The sequence below is a fragment of the Phocoena sinus genome, chromosome 1 (genome assembly GCF_008692025.1).
Source record: "Phocoena sinus isolate mPhoSin1 chromosome 1, mPhoSin1.pri, whole genome shotgun sequence".
Taxonomy (NCBI): Eukaryota; Metazoa; Chordata; class Mammalia; order Artiodactyla; family Phocoenidae; genus Phocoena; species Phocoena sinus.
In genome coordinates this window covers 158,003,128-158,027,043 of record NC_045763.1, presented here as the reverse complement: position 1 = coordinate 158,027,043, position 23,916 = coordinate 158,003,128, and the positions used below count along the sequence as shown (strand labels likewise).

Genomic DNA, 23,916 nt, shown 5'->3' with positions numbered 1-23,916 from the left:
TGGCTGCCCTCCAGATTGAGGAGGGCTGACAGCACCCTGGCAGCTGCTCTTCTGCAGCGCTGTCCACAGATGATATAAATGCTCCCCAACTGCAAGCCCGCTATCAGTGACCCGTTTTCTTTGTTCTCGTTTTAAACCCTAACAGAGCCTTCTCTCCACAAACCCTGACTTGTGTGTCTAATTTGTTTCCGAAGTTTAAATTCAAAGTTTAAAAAACGAGTCTCTCTGGGTGACCTGAATTGTTCCCCAAGCAGCCACACTGCGGGGTCCAGCCGAACCTTCTCTGCGGCTTCGTTCCCAAGCCTGCAGCTCAGGGACGTCACGGCACCAGCTAGGCCCTACGCATACGGATGCACACGGTTCAGCCTGCCCCTTGTTTCCACCATGTGTCTCTTCTCTGTGCATCTCCACTGGCCTCTTAGCAGCCCCTCCCAATGGAATATCCCTCCTTCTTGCTTTTTCCCTTGCTCATTTGTACGTTTTCCGTCTCTGGGTGGCCAGGTTAAAAAAAAAAAAAAAAAATGGACCTGTTCCTCATGCCTCTGGCAGAAAAGCATCTATTTTTAACTCAAGAAAGAAGGTAGAATCCCTCCCCCAACCTCTATCTGGGGCATTTCAAAGCTTGGCCTCAGCTGACAGAGCTCCAGGGAAGCCCCCAGTACCCTCCTCCATGTGTCCCCACTTTGGGAGCCAGGCCACTGCTCTGCAGCTTTCTCAGCTGGGGCCCAGCTCCAGGCTGCTGCCCCGGGAGAGAGGGGCCTCCCTCCCTCTTCCATGCAGCCCATGGCCCAGGGAATGAATACCAGTCTCTCTGGAAGTTCATTTCCCTGCCCATTCATTTCCCAGTTTTAGTCACTCCACTCCTCTGGGCCTGATTTTTCCATCTGTGCAAAATGGATGCTAAATGATTTCTCCAAGTGGCCCTTTCAAGCCTTCAGCAATCACAGTGCTACCCTGCTAGACGGTCATCTCTTCTGGGCCCTAGTAAGTAATGCAGAGAGCTCCGTTTTAAAAGGAAGCTGTTCTATTACTTTTTTTTTTTTTTTTTTAACCAGAAACTGAGCGATGCGGAAGCAAAGCACCTACCTGAAGTGGTCCAGAACTGTGATTTGAACCCAGGCAGTTTGACCTCAAAGTCCAGGCTCTTTTTAATGCTATTCCAACCAGCTTAGTGAAAGTGCAACCACGTTTGATATTTCTGGGATTAAGTAGGAATCAAATATATCAGGCAACCCGGAATAAATCAGCCATGTGACCTATGGGTGGTCACCAATTTGTCCTCACCAGTCCCCTGCAGAACTTTGTGGAAACGTGGCCTCAGACATGACCACTGACCTGCAAGAAGGCAGTTCTCCATCCAGCACGGGGCTCAAGGTCGCGAACTGCAGGTCAGGAGAGGCCTGCCTCTGCCCCACACAAGTCACCGGAGCTCTCGCTGAGCTGTGTACCCCTCCGGCCAGCACAGCTGCCAAACGGGCAGGAGTTCACGGCAAGGTCACCACAGATCCTCGATTTATTCTTCCCTCCCAGCTGCCTGGCTGGGTCTCTGACAATGAAAGCTCTGTGGCAGGCAGAGTTCAGGCTCCATTTTCCCTGGACTCTGGGGCCTGGCTGTGCTGCCTCCGGGCTCCAAAATCGGAGAACTACAGAAGCCAGAAAAACGCAACGGTAGAGGCAGGACAGACTTCCTCGCAGAAAGAAAGTGTGGACAATGACGCTGTAGCTTCCTGGAAAACAGTAGCTCGATCTGGACTTGGGACTTGCAACGTGAGGGGATGCAGGGAGCCCTGTGCACAGACAGGAGCGGTCAGAAGCGGAGGCCACGCGCGCCCAGGGGCGGGACTGCTGCGCCAGGTTCTCCCCAGAGCACACACCAGCACGGGGGTTCCTTCCACAACCCTCGGGATCCCCAGCGTGTCATCTTCCAGCGTTCTCGAATCTCATGAGTCACGAGAACTTCCCCTGCACATGGGCAGGGGTCTGTGTTTTATACGCACCATGTTTCCATGGTAAATAGATTTTAAGAATTCCCAAAGGACAGACAGTGTCACCAACAGCAGAGAGTGGAGCCTCTGGCTGCCTCATGTTTGAAAGCGTTAAAAATAAAGACAACATTGACATTTGGGGTTGTAATGTGACGGAATTACAGTCTTTTAAAGGCAAGAACCACTTATCTACACTACATGTAATATTCAGTGTTTTGTTCACTTGTCTAATTGGATTAAAATATTTAGCTCCCTTTAAAATCTTGATTGTGAATTTATATTGCAAAATGTAATGTCTGACTCGGGAAGCAATAAGTGGAGCAAATGTATCTGAAGCAATGTAAAATTCAATTTATTTTCCTTCCATGAGTCTTATTCTGAAATTATTCACTCTTGGACAAAGTGAACTAACTGTTAACGAAGAGCAAGTTTGGCTTAAATGAAGCTGTATGCGCTTTTCAATATCAATTACACACAGGGCCTTTAGTTAAAAAAAGAAAAAAAGTTACACGATGCTATTTGAGTTTGAGGAAGCTTGTCTGAGGGCCGCCAGACCCCAGGTTAGAAATGCCGCGCCAGGGGTCTTACGTCATCCTTTAACAGCCCTCAGGCAGCAGGGAGTTAATGACATTTTCGCTGCATATGTTCAAGTTTATTTAAAAAAACATGCAAGTCACTTCGGTTGACAGTGTCTTGTACACAGTTTTGAAAGAATCAGGGCAAACTTTAACAGAGTCAGTTTTTATTTGAAAAATATTTTCTGGGAATGTATCAGTGTTTATTTTTGAGACTGACAATTCGGGTGAAAATCAGGATAAAAACAAAAAAACAACAATTTGGTTGAAATCAAATTGTTTGTTTTCATCTATTTAGAATTCTTTCCAAAAAATCTTGGTTCAGGAGGAGGCTTTTTAATTTATTTTATTCAGTGTATCTGCTGTTCTATTCAAGCACCATCTGTCTCGCAGGTAGCTAGCTTCGTGGAAGCGCCGACGTAACTGGGTGAAGCCCTCAGGGCTCAAGGAAGGACCACCACAGACTCTGTGGACACCTCCAAGTCCCAGCTGGGCGACCCTACAGCTCAGTCTGCAGGGGCCCGCAGGAGCTGCGCGGCCCTCACTGGAGCGCACAGTTCTGAAGCCTCCCCCTACCTTTCCTTCAGGTCACAAACGGGCCTTTCCTCCCTTCGTCATCATCTGTGTCTTTGTTTCTTGTGCGTGTTTCCAGCTTTCTTCATGAATCCTTTGGTGTAACGAGGTAATCTCCATGATTTTGAACATAATCACATACGTCTGCTGGATCCATGCACAAGTTTAAATCAAATTAGAAAGTAAATTCACTGCCAAAAATGCTCAAAAGTCATAGGGCCAACTGATTAATCACCAATAAGTCAGTTTCAAATGCTGTTTTCTAAATTGTAAAAGTGATGCATCTGAAGGGACTAAAAAGGCATCCCTCCCCAGACTGAACACTGAGGATGGAATCAAACAGCCTTTTGGGACAGAGGCTATCAGAAAATGCAAATCAGCTGAAACCATATCCATCACCAAATAAATGTACAAGTAAAATAACCTTGATGTAAATGACAGTCCTCCAAGTGGACAGATAATTTCCATTCTTTCCCGTCTCTCGGATGCCATTCTCCCCAAGAAAAGACTCTTAGGTTCCTCACCAGCTGCCGCCACCCATCCTGGCCAGATGTTAGAGCCCCAGGCGCTGGGTCACAGACCCCTGACCCCGCTCCCAGCTGTCAGGCCTTACCAGGACTCCCCTGGGGCCCAGGTTCTGTATCCTGAACACCACCCCTCAAGTCCCCACCCCCCAACAACCACAGTCACTCCCGTCCCTGAAGAGAACAGAGGAGTAAGACTGGGTTAGTGTTTTCATGTCTCTATTTCACTACAAGAACTAACATAGCAATTCATGATGTTTCAAAAGCAGTCTCCCAGAAGCGTTTTCCGCAGGAGTGAAGCAGGAGATTCATAAAGCCAGTGTTTTTAATCAGTCCTAAAGTAAGAACAAGTCAGAAGAGCAGCCTTGAACTTGGCGATCAGCAAACTGAGCCACGTCCACTGGGTCAGCCACAAGGCCGGCCCGACTCTCGCCAGGCTGGCCACCACACGACAGCAGCGTTTCAGGGGAGACGGGAATTCTTACGGCCAAAGAATGTCACAGCGGCAGTTAGGACGTTGAGCGGCCCCGTCGACCAGGCATGTTGCTGTGCGTGTTTCAGAAGGTAAGCAGAAACAATTTAGAACAATAAAGCCTCCTAAACAGGCTAGATGCTTCCTGTCAGAGGCCACTGGCCAACCCGAGCTTGTCATCTGCTTCAGGGCCCGGGGCTCGGCACAGGAACAAATTGGAGGGATGTGACTCAGCTTCAGAGCAGCTGCCCAGGCCAGAAAATATCCATTCTCTTTTGAGAATCCAGTGGATAGAGATTTTTAGAGTTTGACGTGCAAAATTATTATGCTCAATTCATCCAGGCTGGGAAAATGGAAGCCTTTAGCTATACCATCCCGAAACCAGAGACAAGCCAGAGGAGTCTCTCCCCGCCGCCCCCAGAAGGATGGGTGTGAAGTGGGTGTGGCCGGTGACTCTGGAACCCTCAGGAGGTAGCACCCTCCAAATACCTGCCGGAGTCAAATGGCAGCCTTACTTACCTCAAGTAAGGCTCCCTGGAAACTAAACTCACAGTTCAAGTTTATTCCACGGCAGAAACAGGTCTAACGCCGCACTTGGGCGCAAAGAGCGGGCCTTTGCTTTAGAGAGTAGAGAGCTTGCCTGGGTCCCTGTCTCCTCTTTGAATGCTAGTATTTGCTACTGAAAGCCAACATTTTCTCTACCAAGCTTCTTTTGTCATGTTCACATTAAAATAATTCCAAATGCAATATCTGAATCTGAAAGATCCCTTTAGAGATGAGCCAGATGGGCCAGTATCAGATAGCATAGGATGGTCAAATCATTTCTGTTGCTTCAGGCAAGGGAAAAAAGACCTGCTCATTTTTCTGAGAGAATTTTGAGGTGTTAGGGGTTTTTTTTAAATGCATTTTACAAAAATTTTGCAATCCATTTGGCAATTACCGGGTTTTTAAAGACCTGGAAGAGGTTTCTAAGCATTGATGATCCATGTTAAGATCTAAGCGGGCTGTCAGGTAGGCAGATGGGGAGTTAAAAGGCAAACCCCACAGGATAATGATCTGGTCCAGAGTGGAGAAGAAACTACCACAGGCTCAGAGCTTGTACAGAAGACTCTCCACAACCCAAGTTCTGAAGTCGTTCTCAGCTCTTGGAGGTCAGGAGCTCCACTGGTGCTGTGAGTCCCTCCAGCTGTCTGGAGACCCGATGGCCCCAACCTTTGGCTGGCACCACCCAGGGCCCCCCTCAAGGACCTGCCCAGACAGCTGAGTTCTGGTTGAGGTCTGGCCGCACAGGTACAGGATGAGGTGACTGCACACATTGGAGGAGCTGGGTGAGAGCAGTGAACATCGTTTCACGGCTGTTGGTCCCACAGGATCTCTGCCCAACCTGTGCTTCTCCCAGGACCTTCCCCAGTTTGGGGAGGAGAGAGGAAAAGAAAATCCCTGATATTTCTTTGGCCTGTAATATGCAAGACAACCTGCCATGCACCTCGCAGCTGCCTCATTTAACACTTCCAGTGTCCCTTTGAGTTAGGCTGGTATGGTACCCACCACGCAGATGTGGAAACTGAGGCTTAGAAGAGACTTCAGTGACTTGTTCAGGGCCTAGGGACAACGATGCATTCTGGAATCATTCTCTGTTCTTTCTACCTCCCAACACTTTCAGAGGCTCTCAAACCCTAGTGTCTTCACTGAATTATCCAGACGGCTCATTAAAATGCAGATTCCTGGGCCCTGCTCCCAGAGATGCTATCTTGGTGTGTGTGAGAAGAAGCCCTGAAACCCATGTTCCTTTATTTATATGTTATATGATGCTTATACAAGCATCCCGGATGCCTGTGTGACTGTAGGGCGTGTGGTTTGTGCACCACCCTTCCCTGCAAGCAGCCTCAGAGGCCCTGGGAGGCGACAGTGCAGGTGTGTCTCCGTCCCCCAGCCTGAGCTCAATGACTGGCTCCTGGGGATGCTCATTTACTATTTGTGGAACAAATGAGGACTTTTGCAGAGGGGTTTGGTGGGCTGAGTGGGAAAAATCACTCAGAGGATAGTGGCTCCTCTATACCTGTTTGGGCACATGGTCATTTTGAAAAAAGAATGAGACAACTGTCTCATTGTTTTCATTTCCTGATGCATTTTTCCCATTAATCATTCCAAGCACTTCTTGCACGGCATCCCCCGGGCACTCATGGAGCACCTCATTATCCTAACAAACTGCTTGATGGGGTAAAAAGCCCAGCCTCCCTGACAGGAAGAGAAGCAATTTAGGGAAAAAATAAAGGTTTCATTCCCTACACCAAACTTACCTGGACACTCTTTCCCCCATTATCCCGGCTGGTGGCCCCAGACCTAACCTGAACAGGGAAAGTCTGTTAAGGAGTCAGACTTAGGCTCCATTTTCAGTGTCCCTACTTGCTAGCTGTATGCGCTTGTTTGAGCCTCAGCTTCCCCATCTGTAAGATGGGGATAATCAACCTTGCAGGCTTGTTCAAGAGTAATGAGAGTTAATGCATGTTATCTATGGAACACTGCCACGCCCTCCGCAAGCACTCCAAACCCTAGCCCAATTATCAGCCAGCTGATTTAAAGCAAGACTCCTACATTCCATTCACAGGGACTCCCCTAATTGGGAGCACCTCTTTCCTCCACCAATTCAAACAGACACGTCCCCCAGGGGCAGTTCAAAGCCGACCTCCTCCAGAAAGCCTCCTGACCACTGCCTCCCGCCCTGCTCTCCCGCCTCCTGCACTCCTCAGCAGTGGTGCCCACACGGTGCGGCTCAGCACTCCGTGTGGCTTGGTGCTTCACTGTGGGTCTGTTCTCCCGTACGAACTTTAGCTCGCTAAAGGGGGCAGGTCCAGGGCCCGCACTTCTGTGTCCTCCACTGTGCCCAGCACAGTCTTCAAGATCTCCCTCCCAGCTTATTCGCTAACCAACGTGACCCCCGGGGATTTTAGCCTGGTAAGACGCAGCTCTGTAAAAGGAACAAGGGGAAGACCACGTGTACCCCGGTGCGTTCTCTGGTGGGTGAGGCGCCCTGCACAGTACCTGGGATCTCAGACGTCCCACCTCTTCAGACAGGCTGTCTCTCCAGCAGAAGCTGGTTCTGCTTGCTGAGGAGCTGCACCAGCTGCTGGGCTGTGGCCTGGCTGTGCTTGTCTAGTTGCTTTAGCCTGGAGAAAAATCCACCGCAGAATTAGGGATGGGTTCTGAAGACTGGGGGCAGTAGGCCTCAGAGAGCAGGGGAGCAAAGACTTCAGCCCTCTCCCTGTTTTCCAGTGCTCTGTGTGTTGGAGGGAAGGTCCTGACAATGAACTACGAGCTGGGAGTCAGGGTGACCCTGAAGTGAGGCCCTTGGACAGACTCCATAAGGTGAATGGAAGTGTATCAGATATGAAAGGGAATTGGGAGTCTTTTCGGTGAGCTGTCAGTTAGGGAGCACACAGATAAAACTGAATTAAAACTCAAACCTTAAACTCCCAGAGGTCAAAGATGAGGGCCCTAAATGCCTCCACTGTTCAGCTGGAAACATCTCTGGCAGACTGGAGCAGACAGCCGGTCCCGGCTGGGGAAGTGGGCGAGGGAAGGCGGAAACACTGAACTAAGGGTTTTCCATTATTAATCACTCAGTCAATCACGAGCTCCGGCATCGCTGACCAGATGTCTTTAAAGATCCCAAATTTGTCATTCTGCTGATGGGCTCTCCTCTCCAGACTTGCTAATTCTCTATTATCCTCATTTGTCCACAGACGGCTTCCTACAACCAGTAGCACACTCACCCATGGAAATGTAGGCCTTGGATTAAATTTAGACTTGAACAACTACCCAGAACTGTTCCGGAAAGAAGTTGGGTGTGTCATATGCCCTTCCTCACAATCCTCAAAAAGCACCAACAGTGAAATTAAGTTGTATTTTCACAGGAAGAGTTCAAGATGCATTTCAAACTTCAGGCTACATGTCCCGCATTGAGTCAAAAACTTCGAAGATGGTTCTGCAGACCCTGGGCTCAGCCTGCCCTCAGTTCAAGCTCTCCAGCGACCCCGTTTCTGGCAGGCTCTGAGCACAATTAAACATCTGCGAGGACAGACATTCGGGACTTAGGTAGGGGTGGGCAGACTTGTTTACTAAAAGGATGCAGCACCTGGAGACAGGTAAAACTAAAACCTAACAGTGGTCTAGTAATTTACTTACGCTCTCCTCAGGTTCCTCCGCCAGTGGCAACCCTCCCCATTTCCCAGATGGCACTTACCGCCTGCCCCGCCCCCTTCTCGAGCTCCAGTGGGTTTTGCAGGAGGTTGTTCAAGCTGCCCCAGGAACACTTACTGCACCCCAGTCTGCACCCCTATCCTCTCTGCCGAACACTCTGTGCTCCGGGTTTTCAGTCACACCTGGTTTTCTACTACCCTTCCTTCGAAGTGTCCCACATTGCAAGGGTGAGAGGCGGGAACTGGAAATACCCGACGCAGGGGGTCTAGTAGTTGTGGTACATGCTCCCCAGGTAGGAGCCCGCTCTGACCACGTCCATAGGTCTATGCCCCGCCCACTGTCCCTGCTGTTTCTGGAGAGAGCAAGGACCAAAGACAGTCCTTTTTTTTTTTTTATACAGCAGGTTCTTATTAGTTATCTACTTTATACCTATCAGTGTATACATGTCAATCCCAATCTCTCAATTCATACCACCACCACCACCACCCCAGACCCGTTTTCCCCCCTTGGTCTCCATACGTTTGTTCTCTACATCTGTATCCCTATTTCTGCCTTGCAAACCAGTTCATCTGTAGCATTTTTCTAGATTCCACATATATGCGTTATTATACAATATTTGTTTTTCTCTTTCTGACTTACTTCACTCCGTATGACAGACTCTAGGTCCATCCACCTCACTACAAATGACCCACTTTGTTCCTTTTTATGGCTGAGTAATACTCCATTGTATATATGTACCACTTCTTCTCTATCCATTCGTCAGTCGATGGGCATTTAAGTTGCTTCCATGACTTGGCTATTGTAAATAGTGTTGCAATGAACATTGGGGTGGATGTGTCTTTTTGAATTATGGTTTTCGCAGGGTATATGCCCAGTAGTGGGATTGCTGGATCATATGGTAATTCTATTTTTAATTTTTAAGGACCCGCCATACTGTTCTCCATAGTGGCTGTATCAATTTACATTCCCACCAACCGTGCAAGAGGGTTCCCTTTTCTCCACACCCTCTCCAGCATTTGTTGTTTGTGGATTTTCTAATGATGCCCATTCTAACTGGTGTGAGGTGATACCTCATTGTAGTTTTGATTTGCATTTCTCTAATAATTAGTGATGTTGAGCATCTTTTCATGTGCCTCTTGGCCATCTGTATGTCTTCTTTGGAGAAATGTCTATTTAGGTCTTCTGTCCATTTTTTTTTTTTTAACATCTTCATTGGAGTATAGTTGCTTTACAATGGTGTGTTAGTTTCTGCTTTATAATGAAGTGAATCAGCTATATGTATACATATATCCCTATATATCCTCCCTCTTGCGTCTCCCTCCCACCCCCCCATCCCACCCCTCTAGGTGGTCACAAAGCTCCAAGCTGATCTCCCTGTGCTATGCGGCTGCTTCCCACTAGCTACCTATTTTACGTTTGGTAGTGTATGTATGTCCATGCCACTCTCTCATTTCGTCCCAGCTTCCCCTTCCCTGCCCGCCCCCGGCCATGTCCTCAAGTCCATTCCCTACGTCTGCGTCTTTATTCCTGCCAAGGAGAGTCTTATTTCCTGTGTTTGTAGCTACTTAAAACCCGGTTCAGGGTCTCCCTCGCCCCGAGCCTGGGTTGCAGTCTGGCCCTGCCCAGGCTCCCGATTCCCTGGATCAGGCTGGGACAGAACCCAACCAACAGCAAGTATCTTCCATCCAAGTGTGAACACTTTCCTACTTCCATACTGTATAAATTACATTACCTACCCTCCCCCCCGCCTTGCCCCCATTGCCCTCCTTCTGATATTGGAGGAGAGAAAAAAACGTTTCCTCTGGTGAAGCCTTGGCCATCGCAGCTTTGGGAAGCCCAATCTACCCCCACTGCCATCCATCACGCTGTTACGTGCAGCAATTGTTCCTGAGAGCACAGTCTCAAACCCACCCCAGTGGTATCAGACCAAACCGAAGTTTTCCTCCAACGAATCCTCAGCATGGAGAGGCTGGGAGAAGCAATGACATCCCAGGGAGCAGAGAAGCCAGGCCAGCCAGCTAGGGCCAGGGGGGCATTCTGCCCAGGCTGACCCACTCATCTGAGCAGCGACTCTGCTGTCCAGAACTGGAGTGGGTACCTTTGAAGACACAGAGGTGTTGAGAACAGACTTTTTCCTTGAGAAGCAAACAATCTAATGCTTTGCTATTTAAATCAGACAGGCAAAAACATCCTCATTAGCAGCTGAGCTCTCTAAACCGTCAGGTGTAGGTGGCTTTCCCCCTCCAGTCGAGTCTTGGGTGTGGAGAGAGCGACAGGCTAAGAGCTACTGAGGTAGTAGTAGCCCACTGACTTCAAGCTTGCTTGAAACAAATGAAACAGCAACATGTGAAAAACAGGTGACACCATCGAGGCTTAAAGTGAAGAAGGCGCCAGGAGTGGTCATCCTCCACGTGGTCCCTTGCCCTGTGTATGGATCAGTGAGATAACATTCCTGCTGACTGATGGGTTTAGTGTGTGTTTTGGGGCTCCTCGAAAGAGTGGCTGCCGGATTCAGGGCTATGGGCTGAGCCAAAGCCTGTTCTCCCAGCACAAACAGCCGGCCACGGGCTGGCCGCACCGCTCACCGCCAGAAGTGGGGTCAGTTCCTGCCTAGACCCTCCTCCAGTGGAGCCCTCAGAACCTAGATGAGGCTCAGCTGGTGGTGTTCTGCAAAATGTGGGCCTTGGAACCCTGCAGCAGATATCCAGGAGCCCAGGCCCCGCCCAGACCAGATCTATCAAGTCCCCAGGTGTGAGCCCCATATCAGCAGCAAACCAGGGTTTTCCTGAAGAAGCACCACTGATAGAAGGAGTAAGACCCTTGGGCAAGTCCTGCCTTCCCTCCAGGAGGCTGAAGCCTCACTAGCTTCACAGCTGAAGAGCCAAGGATGGCTTCACTCTGATTCAACTTGAACTCCAAGCAGTCCCTCTAAGGAGTGTTTTTTCTCCCTTTAAAAAATATGCTCCCTCCTTTTTCAGAGTCAGCCTCTATTGTGTCACTTTATTGCAGCAATAAAGTCAATCACAAGTTCAGAAACGGTAAAAACAACAACAAACCCAAACTCACATTTGTTAAAAAAAAAAAAAGCAAACAAACTACAACCCAGGTTTTACATAAAACGGACTTTGTTATGGAAATATATTTCAGTGGCAGCTCTCTCAAGGCCTATTTTGAATATTAGGAAAAGACTTGTTTTTTAATTAAAAAGTTATTTTTTGTAACAGCCTTCCCCAAACACTGTACAACCCAGCCTACGCTATTCATGAATGCTTTATTACCATCAGCTAAAAGAGATTTCTTGGGGTGTCCTATTGACACATACACTGTCTTTTATTTTCCATGGCGGTTACTGCTCTCATTTTTGTTGTGCTTCTAAGTTCAAGTCTTCAGCCAACCATAGCTGCAGCTGCCACCACTGACAAGAGCTAACATTTACTGAGCCTCTGAGCTTATTCCTCCATTAAAACTCACTACAATCCTAAGAGGTATGGCTAGGATTATCATCCCATTTTACAGATGAGAAAACGGAAACTGACAGGTTCAATTAACTTGCACAAAGTCACACAAGGACTAAGTGGCAGAGCGTGGAGGCAAAGCTAGGCCAAGTACAGGTGTTCTTAACCACCGTTAACGGTTGGTTAATTCACTGAGTTACCTCAGCAAACCAACTCTTGGTAAACAGTTCTCATGATGTCAAGAATTACAAAAGATCCCTTCCCTTAGGGGGTTCCCAGCCAATTAAGGAGACAAAATGGGTGCTGCACTGAGGGCACCACCAAGGCATTAAACCACAGGGTCAATACGGTAAGTGCAAGGACCAGGAAGGCTTGTGCCTACTTAGGAAATGGATCACCATTTTCACCATCATCTACTAAGTGCTTACTATGTGCTAAGTGCTTATCATTTATTAACTTTTTAGTGCTCATGACAATTCCATGAAGCAGGAACTGTTGTTATCCCCACTTTAAGGATGAGGAAACTGAGGCGTAGACAGCATATATGACTCGTCCAAGGTCACTCGGATGGAAATTTGGGATGTGAAAAGATGAATGGGTGTTGGTCTGGTAGGGGCCGGGGCAGGGCCTTCCCACATGGGAGGCGGTACTGTAAAGGCAGTGGTGTCTGGAAACTTTGTGCAGTGTGGCTTGACCAGAGGCTGTGGGCTGCTTGGAGGGAGGTGATGTTGGGACCCAGTAACGATTTGAGCCGAACTAACAATGGATGTTGTCCTTCAGACAACGGCATTGCCATTTACCAAGAGAAGATGGGAGGAAGGACAGGCCTGGGGTCAGGGTGAGGTACCTGTGAGACGCCCACTCACCGCCCCCAGCACTTATTCAGCTTGGGGCCTAGAAGTGTCTGGCTGGATCTCCAGCTGTGCCACCCAGATCTGTCGAGAGGTAAGGCCGTGAACGTGCTAGGGAAGCCTGGCAGAGATTTTCAAGTTTGTTAAAATTACAGACACCCAGGCCCCCACCACCTACTGGCCAAAATCTCTGCTGCAACGAGAATGAACATGGCCAGGCCCAGGCCTTGGGGAGGAGCCGCCTGTCGAGGCTGGCAGAGGGCACGGAGCCAGAAGACACTGACGGATGACGGGAAGGAGGATGAATGCTGGGAGAGGAGAGGGGCTTGCGGGAGGAGCAGGGCAGCTTGTTGAGTGGCCGCCTGCCCTTCAGTAGGGAACTCTGGCAGAAGCTGCTTTCAGGGGCGGGAGAGGGGAGACCATCCTAGAGAGGGGCTTGTCTGAGCACAAGGCAGCAAGAGGGTGTGCTGAGGATGGAGAGACTTGAGCCGCTGGGCAGGGTGCCCTGGAGGAGGGACGAGAAATCCTCAGAGCTGGGCTTGCAGAGGCAGGAGGCACCTGGGCAGCAGGCAGGCCCTTCTCCCAGAGGCAGAGGGAGGCAGGCGAGGTGAGCCTGAGCCTGAGAGGCCTCCTGCCCAGCAGCCTCCTTGTTCTGCCCCTGGTGGAGGGTGCGACAGTTTGCTGAGAAAGGAGGCCATGAGACAGGAGTTGCTCTGCAGGATGAGGGAGCTGGCCAGGAGCAGTGTCTTCTGAAGGGGTGCCTTCTCAGGTGGACACTGGCATCCCGACCTGCCCTCCGGATGATCTCACCCCCTTCTCCGAGCCCTGCAAAGCCTGGGTCAGTGGGCCCCAGACACCCTTTGGCTGCTTCCACCCACAAGCTGGCGGCCCCTCTGCCTGGAACATGACTCCTCCTAACTCACAGGGCTGGAAACTACTTGTTTTCAATGTTCAGGTCTCAGCATAAATGTCCTTCTGAGAGGAAACAATTTCTTGTTCTGTTTGCGCCCTTTGTTTTGAGCCACTTCCTGAACAAGGCGTGAAGTAACTAAAGGAGAGAGCGGGGGCTGCCCCCAGGGCCCTGCAGAGGGGCCTTTCAGACAGCAGCCCCTCCTGCAAGGAGGGGCCCAGCCGACAGCCTTCCAACCACACAGAGGTTCTGCACAGCAGGAAAGAGAGCGGATTCATCAGCTTTCAGACTTCAATCCCTAATTGGGATGCTCCTTTCCCAAGGCCTATACCTCATCTCTGGAACAGGCAGGTGTTCCATCCTCTCCCAGAGACCCCCAGGACATGCTCACTGTCTGCACCGTACTGTCCCGGCCCCCAGGGGAGCTGTGGCTAGGCCAGGCCCCTCAGGGGCAGGAGGCCATCCCTTCCTGCGAAGCCCCGGGGCTCCCCTGTCCTCACGGCCACAGGAAGGACACTTCCAGGCTACTCTGCACCCAGGCTGGGGTCACCATCCCAATCAGGGCCCATTTCCTTAAGGACCTGCCATCACTGGGCAGACTGGGCCCCCTCAGAGGAGAAGAGCTGCTGCATAGCAAGGGCTCACCTGTGCAAAGGCTCCCTAGGAATTACAGGCGGGCAGGGGCAGCAGTTACGATGGGAACAAGCAGGCCCAGGTCTCCAAAGCCCAGGATGCAGATACAACTAAAGGAGACTGGAATGTGGGCTGGGCCCAGGCACATCTCTATTGGTCCAACAGTGATGCTCTCCGCCACACCCCGCATGCACAATCAGAACCAACATTTTTTTTTTTTTTAAATATGCACGACTTTAAGATAAGATGGAGCAAGTGGTGAAATACAAAACAACTTTATGGAGCTGAGTGGGCTGGGAAAAATATCTTATGCAAAACAGAAGCAGTGCAAGCTGCCAGCTCTGGTCCTGTGCTTCAGACACTCATTTGCTATGAATACTGTGAAAGCAAGTGAATACATATATTTAAATTTTTGTATGTTGTATGTGATACATACAAAATATATGCAGTGTCTAAATAAGTTATGAGGCATAATAATCAAATGAACACTTGTGAACCTGGTGCCAGTGCTGTGGGACCACTCCCTATGTATTTTCTCCAGCCCAGCCCCCTACTTACCCCGGAGGTGGCCAGTAACCTCATGCATATTTGGTTTTTGATCAGAGGTTTTAGTTTCACTCAACATTTAACCTGGGAGCTCCCTACAAACTACTGTGGGTGGTTTTTTGTTTGCTTGATTGTTTTTGGTGGCGATCGTGGTAAAATGTCTTTTGTCCTGCAATGCTTTCAGACTAGAGCCCCTCCTCAGATAATTGTTTGCAAAATGCTCAGACCCACAATTTCCCTGGAAGAGGGGCTTCTTCGTGTAAATGAAGAATACTTTTCAGCTAACATGTGAATTTCAAAGGTGCACATACTGTGACTGTAAAATGTGCACTCAGTTCTCTACTATTCCTAGTAGAGTACTCTAATATTTACTGAGCATTTACTAAAGGCCAGGGAGTATTGTGGGCAGTAACTAAATGAATCCTCATAACAATACTACACAGTAGGTATTTTTATCATCTGCATTTTGTGCATAAGAAAAGCCAGGCACAGAGAAGTTAGTCATTTGCCCAAGTTCAGACAACCAGAAGGGGTAGAGCCAGGATTAACAAGCCACAAATGGCGTGTTCCTCCTTCTGTGCCCTTCTCACATGGGTGGGACCACCCCTAGTCACCTGTCCCTGAGTCCTCCTTGCCTCATCCCTCTCTGTCCACATCGATTCTGTAGATCAGCCCTAAACCTTCTAAACCCCTCCACAGCTTGTTCTATCTTACACATCCCACCAGAGCACCCATCTACACTTACTACAGTCATTGCTGGTCGGCCTCTCCCACTGAACAATGAATAACGTTTAAGGACAGGAATGGGATCTTGTTCAGCTTTCCATCTCCAGCACTTAGCAAGGTGCTGGACAAATGGTGTCAGAAAGAGCAAACCGGGCTTCCCTGGTGGCGCAGTGGTTGAGAGTCCGCCTGCCGATGAAGGCGACACGAGTTCGTGCCCTGGTCCGGGAGGATCCCACATGCTGCGGAGCGGCTGGGCCCGTGAGCCATGGCCGCTGAGCCTGCGCGTCCGGAGCCTGTGCTCCACAACGGGAGAGGCCACGACAGTGAGAGGCCCGCACACCGCCAAAAAAAAAAGAAAAGAAAAGAAAAGAAAAGAAAGAGGAAACCACTTACCAGTGGGCAATATTTATACCAAATATAATACCTGTAATTTCATCTATAGTGTAAGTACGTTTTAATATTTAATAACTTTGTTCCCGAAAGAACATAACATATAAATCAAATAATTTTAAGTATGCTCTTGAAATCTGTCACTTAATTAAAAGGATCCTAGAACAGATGAATGAGTGCTGGACTTGGAAACAGGAGACACGGGTTCAAATTCCTATCACAAACTACCTATTTTACTTGGGCACGAGGCTTGATCTCTCTCAGTCTCAGGTTCTCCACTTCTAAAATTGAGCAAAGAATACCTCCTGACCTCCTGAATCAGAAACCCTGGGGGTGTAGCCAAGCAGTATGTGTTTTAATAAGCCCTCTGGTGACTGTGATGAATTCTCAAGTTTAAGAACCACTGGTATGCTATAATTCACAGTATCAATCACATACAAAATGAGTTCTTCTGGAGAATAATGTATTTTGCGTGGCTCCAATTTTGATAATCAAAACAGCCAACTGTCTAAATGAAAACTACCCTAGTCTACTCCTAAGTTTTGGTGTCAGTCATAAAAACTTAAGCAAATTGTGTGATCACTTTGAATCTCAGTTTCCTCACATGTGAAATGACAGGATAAGCTAGAAGTGGATCAGCAAACTTCACACCACAGGCCAAATCCAGCCTGGTCCACTGTCTGTTTCTGTACAATCTGCAAGTTAAGAATGTTTTTTACATTTTTAAATGATTGAAAAAAAAATCAAAAGAAAAACAGTATTTTGTGATGTGAACATTCTCTGACATTCAACTTCCAGTGCCCCTAAATAAACTTTCATTGAAACACAGCCATGCTCATCCACTGGCGTATTGTCTATGGCTGCTTTTGCACAGTAACGGCAGAGTTGGGGAGCTGCAACACAGACCATATGGCCACAGAGCCTAAAATATTTATTACTTGACCCTTTAGAAAACAAAGTTTGCCAGCCCCTGAACTAGAAGATGACTAAGTTCTCTTTGAACTCCAAACTTCTACCATTTACAGAATTTTACTATGTTCCTATCCTCGAATACCGCCAGCTATCTAGTCATAACGGTACACCTAGGTTGCCCAAGTCGAAGTTTTGGAAACCCAATTACCCTAATTACTACTGCTCTAGGTAATTAATTCGGTGAATAAGCCATATTAAAGTTGTACACTTTGTTCCAATGCTTAAAAACTGCTGCCACATTTTATGAAATTCCATCTCATTAACGTGGCCACACAGATCAGCTAGAATAAGCCATGTGCTCGGAAATCTGGAACACATTCTAGCCAGTTATCCTCACTTAGAAAATTAAGGCAGTTTCACTAGCTGGTGTGCTGTTTAAATATCCTTTGCCCAAATCTACCCTTTTCAATAATGATTTCAATGGAGGAATTCATTCTAAGGGTCCTGCAATTCTGGGGAGAGTTTACATTTCCAATAAAGACAATTTACATTCCTGTACTGTCCCTTTAACTTTTCATTCTCTCAGATTTCCAATGAGCCTTGGCTGCCTGGGGAGTACAGCAGGGGTCGGTGGCTTAGGGCAGCAATGGGGAAAAGACCCCTGCTCTTCTCTTCAAAAGGGTCAGGTCCTGTTAGACATGTTAGAGGCAACTTAGAGGTCATTCAGTCCTGCCCATTATGGTGAATCTGGGCCCCAGAGAGTACAAGTGATCTGTCCAAGGGTCCCACAGACTGTCTAGAGTAAATCTAGGACTGAAACCCATGTCTCTTGACTCCAGATCTAGTGCTCTGCAGCATTTCAAAATCCTTTTTTTAAAAGGTCCTCACTTCTATTCCATACTAAAAAATAAGGACCTTGAGAAAGGTGACACACTGGGCAACGTACTGGGAAATGGCTGACCCACTTCCCCAAAAAGGCTGGGGAAAAGGGAGGCAATCCCTAGCGCAGTGCTTTTCTACCTAGCTCCGTGAAGAGCACCAGTTTGGGTTTTATTATTGTTCTTTTTTAACTTCCACTCTGTTGCAGACTGATAGTTTTGTGAAGTACTATAAAAATGCTGTTGCACTGCCTAACTGCTATAAAAGTTTCTAAGCACTTGCAATCTCTGTTCTTACCTTGTCGCCAAACAGTTTGAGGACTCCTTGGTCTGGGAACCACAGACTGGTGTTGGCATGAAGGGTGCAGGAACCAGAGGCCAGAAGCTCCAAAACCAGCTTGGAACACTCTCTGGCAGCGGCTCAGGAGCCACAGGACTCTGGGCGAGCCTGAGGTAAGGGAGGGCCCCGGCGGTGGCACCCTGGAGTCCCTGACAAGGTCCCTGGCTCTCTGCTGGACCAACAACTGCTTAAAACACAGCTGACTCTGGAAACGAGGCACAGTTTCCCCTCAGGTCATTTAGGAACATCTGCTGTGTAGCTACCTTGCAGTCTTAAGAGAGCATGTGCTATCTGACCTGACTGAGCTTGTAATTCCCTTGGAGGGCTGGGCATGAATAAAGGATCCGCACCACGAAACAGTGGGGACAGGAGCTGACATGGCAAGCATCTTAGACTCTGAAGGACGTAGGAAGACCATTTGCCTTAAGCCTCAGATACCCTTAACCAGTTCTTTGTAAAACAAGAGCAGAGTCATGGTGAGCACAGCCCCAGTGTGCAAAGAAAAACAGGACAGAGGAATGAAAACTGTTGAAAATCATAATCTTTGCAGAGTAGAATCCAGGCCACTTAGAAGTTCTAGGAGAAAAACCCACATCACCTCTCCTGCCACACCCGGCCTAAACCTAAGCCTGAGTACTCTCTTTTCAAAAATTAGTTATTTGGAAATAATTTCATACTTATAAAAAGTTGCACAGTGTGGCGTTTTCAGGAAGAGTCTGTTGTCAGGCAGTCCTCCGGGGGCCCCCAGAGGCTAAAACCCTCCTCGAGGGGTCCTGGAGTGTGTCAGGTTCCACACTGTAGTGAGGTTCCCTCTAGTTTCTTCATGTTAGACCAGCCCCATCCTTGAGGTAGTCATACTGGTCACAGAGGTGTGACGAAGTGACAGTGAGCCCACGGCAGCTAAGGAACCAGACTGTCACCACGGCGCACTTACTGGCACACATTTAATTAGCTTTTAATAAAAGTAATTTGATAACTACTCCTGGTCATCCACTATAGAACTGTCAATGCTGAAAGCTTTTTTATTTAGCTTCTCTTCCATCTCTACTGAGGCAGCCTCCCTGCTGACCCTTGTCAAAGAACCCCATCTGCTGGTTGCCAGGGTAACTGAAGGCAACCAATTGAGCTGAACAGTGACTCAAATAAAATCTGCAGCCAAAGGAATTCTGCTAAGAGTAATAAATCATTTAGTAAAAGGGGATCCTCCACAGTGATGAGTGTTGGGATAATATGAATGCATAACTCTTCCAGCGAGAAGGTCCATGGCAGATCAGAGTGGTTAGGCCTGCCAGAGGGCTCATTTGGAAGCTAGTGGGCTCAAACAGCAGAGAAGTCCGATCCTGCCCATTTACATGCCACCATGGGGGAGAAGGAAGCAGCTAAATTTGTTGTTTAATGTTTGGGCTGCGAAATTCTGAGTTTTAAGAAGTGGCAAGAGAACCAGTCCAGGCTTCCAACACTCCTTACTCTATTTTTCTAAAGTACTACAAAACAAAACTACAAACAAAACACCCCATGTAGCCCAGGAAACTACTGTGGCCTTGAGGAAGGTGGCAAAGAGAACAAACACTGAGATTGCTTTGGAATAAAAATGTCTAGCACCATCTCTTTGTCATCAATCAACTTTTAGGTGCTCCAAGCAGAAGTCATCTAGGTGCACAAAATATGCAGTCCTTGAGATAGCAAGGGAGACAGGATTCAACTCGGAGGGTTGGGAGTATCACCATGGAAAGGTCTCAGAGAGGGGCAGGGCTCTGAATAAGAAAGGCAGAAGAGGGCTTCCCTGGTGGCACAGTGGTTGAGAGTCCACCTGCCGATGCAGGGGACACGGGTTCGTGCCCCGGTCCGGGAAGATCCCACATGCCGCAGAGCGGCTGGGCCCGTGAGCCATGGCCGCTGAGCCTGCGCGTCCGGAGCCTGTGCTCCGCAACGGGAGAGGCCACAACACTGAGAGGCCCGCGTACCGCAAAAAAAAAAAAAAAAAAAAAAAAAAAAAAAAAAAAAAGAAAGGCAGAAGAGAAAGGGAAAACGAGGCCTCCGGGGGGCTGCTCTGGGTGACAAGAGGCAGCACGTTGCAGGCCCCTGGCAGTGGGCTCAGTGTCGTACCTGAGTCCCTCACAGCACAGGACTCCGTTCCAGTCCTGACCCCCATTCCTGGTGAGCACCCGCTGTGGAGACTAGGAATCCCTACAGGCAGTAGCGCCCAGATTTTAAAAAGAAAAAACTCCAGACGTGCTAAATCATCCATCCAGCATTTAATCTGTATATGGCCGTTCCTTAGTGGTTGTGATGGGAGAGGCAAGGTTAAGGGCAGTAGAAACAACTGCCCCGATAGCCAATTACCATAGGGGATGAGGCAGCAGGGGTGTGTGCTGGGGGATGAGGGGTGGTGGTCAGGGCAGCCTTACCCTGCAGTGCCGCTCGTCTCAGATTGCACCCCACCCTTTTAAGAGGTGTACAGGCAGGATGCTGACTTCTTCCCAACCCCTGACCCACAGAGCCATGGGAGGACCCTGTATCCTAAGTCACCCCCAGAGATAATTTCCTTCTTTAGAAAAGAGCAACTGCCAAGCAGAAGGTAGGTTTTCCCCCACCCCATCCTAGATGCCACCAGTGAAAGGATTCATCTTAAGAGTTTTAGTGAGATTCCGTAGACGGCGGCGTCAGGAGCGGCTGTGCCTTTTCCGGGGCCCCGCTTGTCCAAAGAGCCCACCAAGCAAAGCACTCCCGGGCCACTGCGCGTCCGGGAGCCGCCAGCCCGGCCCCCACCCAGCGCGGGGCGATTGTGCCTCTGCGGGTTGAAGCGTCGGCGGGGCTCCACGTGCGCCTCTAGCGCCCACACCTGCGCTCGGCCCCCTCCAGGCGCCCGCGGCTGGCAGGGCGGCCTCGCGCTCCAGCTCCCGCCGCCGCAGCCGCCGCCCCCGCCGCCCCCGCCGCCGCCGCCGCCGCCGCCGCCGCGGGCCCCGCCCGGCCCCGCGTGCCGTCCTCCTCGCGGCTCGGCCCGGCCCCGGGATGGTGGGGGCCGCAGGCTCCAGCGGGCGGGCCGCGGGCGGGGCGGGGTGGGGCGGGGCGGGGGGTGGTGCTGGTGCCCGGCATCTGGCTCCGGAGGCTCCGCGGGGGCTCGCAGGGCCTCTGGACTGCGGCAGAAGGAGAGGATTAAGCTGAGATGGCAGTTGAAGGAAGGAGATGGATGAAAGCTTCATTAACTCCAAGCTCACGTCCCAATTTCTTTCCCCTGAGAAGCAGTGTGAAAAAAGTTTGGTTTCCTTGTGATGGGAAAGTGCTGCGTGATTGTGTTTGCTTTTCTTACCTTTTAATTCCTTATTTGTGAACAACAACAAAAAATTAAGCATTGTTTGTTGATCATGGAGGACTCCAATTTTAATTAAGCAGGAAAAAAATCTTGCTAATAGAGAGGCTGAAGAAATATTGCAACCCGTTTTAATATCTATGTTAGTGATTAAGCTTCTCACGTGACTTAATTGAAACTGGCGAATATCTTAAGAACTCAAAGAAATGAAAATTAAAAGGGTGCTGGGTATGACATGTCTTTATTTTCCCCCTCCAATCTCGTCCAATAACTAAACTGACTTTTATGATCAATCCTAAAATGTGCCATAGAAAACAGACTTCCTGTTTCCATAAAAATATCTTGAGTACTGCTTTATGACACAGTTGTTCATGCTTGAATTCCCTCTCCCTTCTTACAAAGTTACCATTAGTTACACTTCTAAACCCTACTTCCAATTCTTTGTCTCTGCTCACTCTCCGGAATTCTCCTCCATATTTCAATTCCCAGACACTCTTGAACTTTGCACATGCTGCCAGTTTCAGCTTGCGCAGAATAATCAGTATATTAATTCCACTCGGAGACAGCGAGATTTTTCTAACACAATCTGCCCAACCTGAACTCTTTCCTTCAGAAACACTTTGCCTTTAAAAAGAAACTCCCAGCATGAACCTCATATGAAGCGACATGTAACAGACAGTGCATGTGGCGCTGGGCGAGCAGCTCAGAATTAAAAGAGAATTTTTCACTTTGTTTCTTTGGTGCCATGTGCATAATGTACATGTGGACAAAACTGACATCAGACATTTAAAGCAAAAAAAGAGTGGGGGGAGGGGGGATGTGATGGTGGAGGGAAAGAAAGAAAATATGTTGATAAAAACAGTAACTTCTGTTAATCTACATTTTTCAGTTACTGTCTTAATTAAGAATGTTAGGAAATATGTTGCAGTTTAATTGCATTGTTTCAAGAAATTCTAATGCTGACAAATTTGGGACCATGTACACTTGGATGGTAAAAGGGATTGAAGTGGTAATTTCTTCCAACTGGTAGATAATCAAAATTATGCTTTCCACAGACAATCCCCCTGCCCTTGATCCTAAATTCAGACGACAAAGTAAGAATAGCCTAACACTTAGCATGTTCAGTATGAAATGAGCTCTGAAAAAGAAAGAAAGAAAGAAAGAAAGAAAGAAAGGAACGTGTTTTTAACCTATGTGTATGAGATAGGAATAATTTTTCAATATAAATACAAAGAATTCACAAAAAATGAAAGAGCACTTTATCTGAAATTTCTGAGTAACATTATTATCCTTGTAGAAAATAGTTATTTAGAAGAAAGTCGGTACCAATCTTCAAATTATTCTCTGATGACCTTAAGACAGTAAAAATCATTTGCCTCAGACACAAGTACATAAACATAATGACAGTCTGAAGACACATTCAGATGTCAGGACACTGTGTCCTTTTCTCCTTCTGCAGCATAGACGCTCTAGGCTTCATTTCTCTTTGGAGGGAAGACTGCATCATCACAAAGCAAAATAAATTAAAATGTATTTTCCTTGCTCAGAGTACCTTTGATAGAAGTTGTAGTAGACAGGGTAGCCTCCCACTTGCTACAGTTGACCACAGCCAACTCATTTTTAACCTGGATGTTGCATTTCTTACTTGATCCCATTGTCTGGGACCTGGGTAGCTGGGCTCACTGCCTCTGAGAAGGGAGGTGGCCACTCACACAGCACAAACCAGGCGCTGACCAACGACCCCCACTGACCTGACTACTTCATTCACACTGGTTTGATGATTTGGTCAGTTCTTTGACTGGATCAACTATTCATTTCACTGTCCATTAACCACGGTTTATGATACACCTAGAGCCTCAGAGTTAGTTATCTATCCAACTGAGGAGGTGGGCCTAACTTTTCTAGCAGCTAAAGATACTGCATGACACGTGCAATGGCCCTGAAATTAGAATAAAATAAGATCTGTTTGCCCAAAAACGTAGCTGAAATGTCCAAAAAGCTTGGTGAAGAGAACAAACTCGAAAGACCTGCTCTCACTAGGAGGTCTCGTGGCTTCTTCTGCCTCAGCCTCCCAGAACAAGAATGGCCAGAGGACTTGACCACAGCTGAAATCCTGCCAATGTGGTGCCACCATCAGTGTCTCAATTCTTAAACTTTTATTTACGTTTGTATTAGAGAACAGAATCCTAAAGGTCTCAAATTGCTGGATAAATGGCATGCGTGACCTCGGATTCCAGAGAGTTCACCAGTATGGAATTAGTACAGATTTTTTTCATGTCTCACAGGAGGTCCAAAATAGTGAAGGGACACATCTCTTGTGTGCTCAACACCTGGGACCACATAAAACTCCCAGCTGACTGACCACGAAATGAAAGATTTTCCATCTTTGGGGGTTTCTGTAAATTCTGATGGTAGAGGACATTCCCCCCGCCCCTCCCCACAGTAGCTGGGCAACCTCCCCAGAAAACCCTTTGTCAGGCAGCGCTGGAGGCTGGTGTGCAGAGCCTGGACCCCTGCGGAGGGTGGCAGGAGGGGACACTGCGCTGAGCAGGACCGGAGCATCGTTAATCACCAGATCAGACAGTGAGAGGAGAGTTCAAGTGGACACAGAGGCAGGGAGAACTCATGAGTGTAAT

At 48.4% G+C, this 23,916-nt stretch overlaps 1 protein-coding gene across 2 annotated transcripts in view; it reads right to left on the bottom strand.

The window, feature by feature from the left end:
• The window catches only part of SDCCAG8 (SHH signaling and ciliogenesis regulator SDCCAG8), a 262,756-nt gene that overhangs the window by 2,786 nt on the left and 236,054 nt on the right, over positions 1–23,916 (bottom strand). The window contains exons 17-18 of one of the 2 annotated variants that reach the window (XM_032643360.1): positions 7,172–7,296; positions 663–5,731 (exon numbers count right to left, since the gene is read on the bottom strand). In XM_032643360.1, the coding sequence (XP_032499251.1) occupies positions 7,197–7,296 (100 nt within the window). In that variant the 3' untranslated portion in view covers positions 663–5,731; positions 7,172–7,196. Of the gene's footprint in view, positions 1–662; positions 5,732–7,171; positions 7,297–23,916 lie in introns of those variants that run through there. The other variant, XM_032643294.1, reaches the window with a different exon arrangement.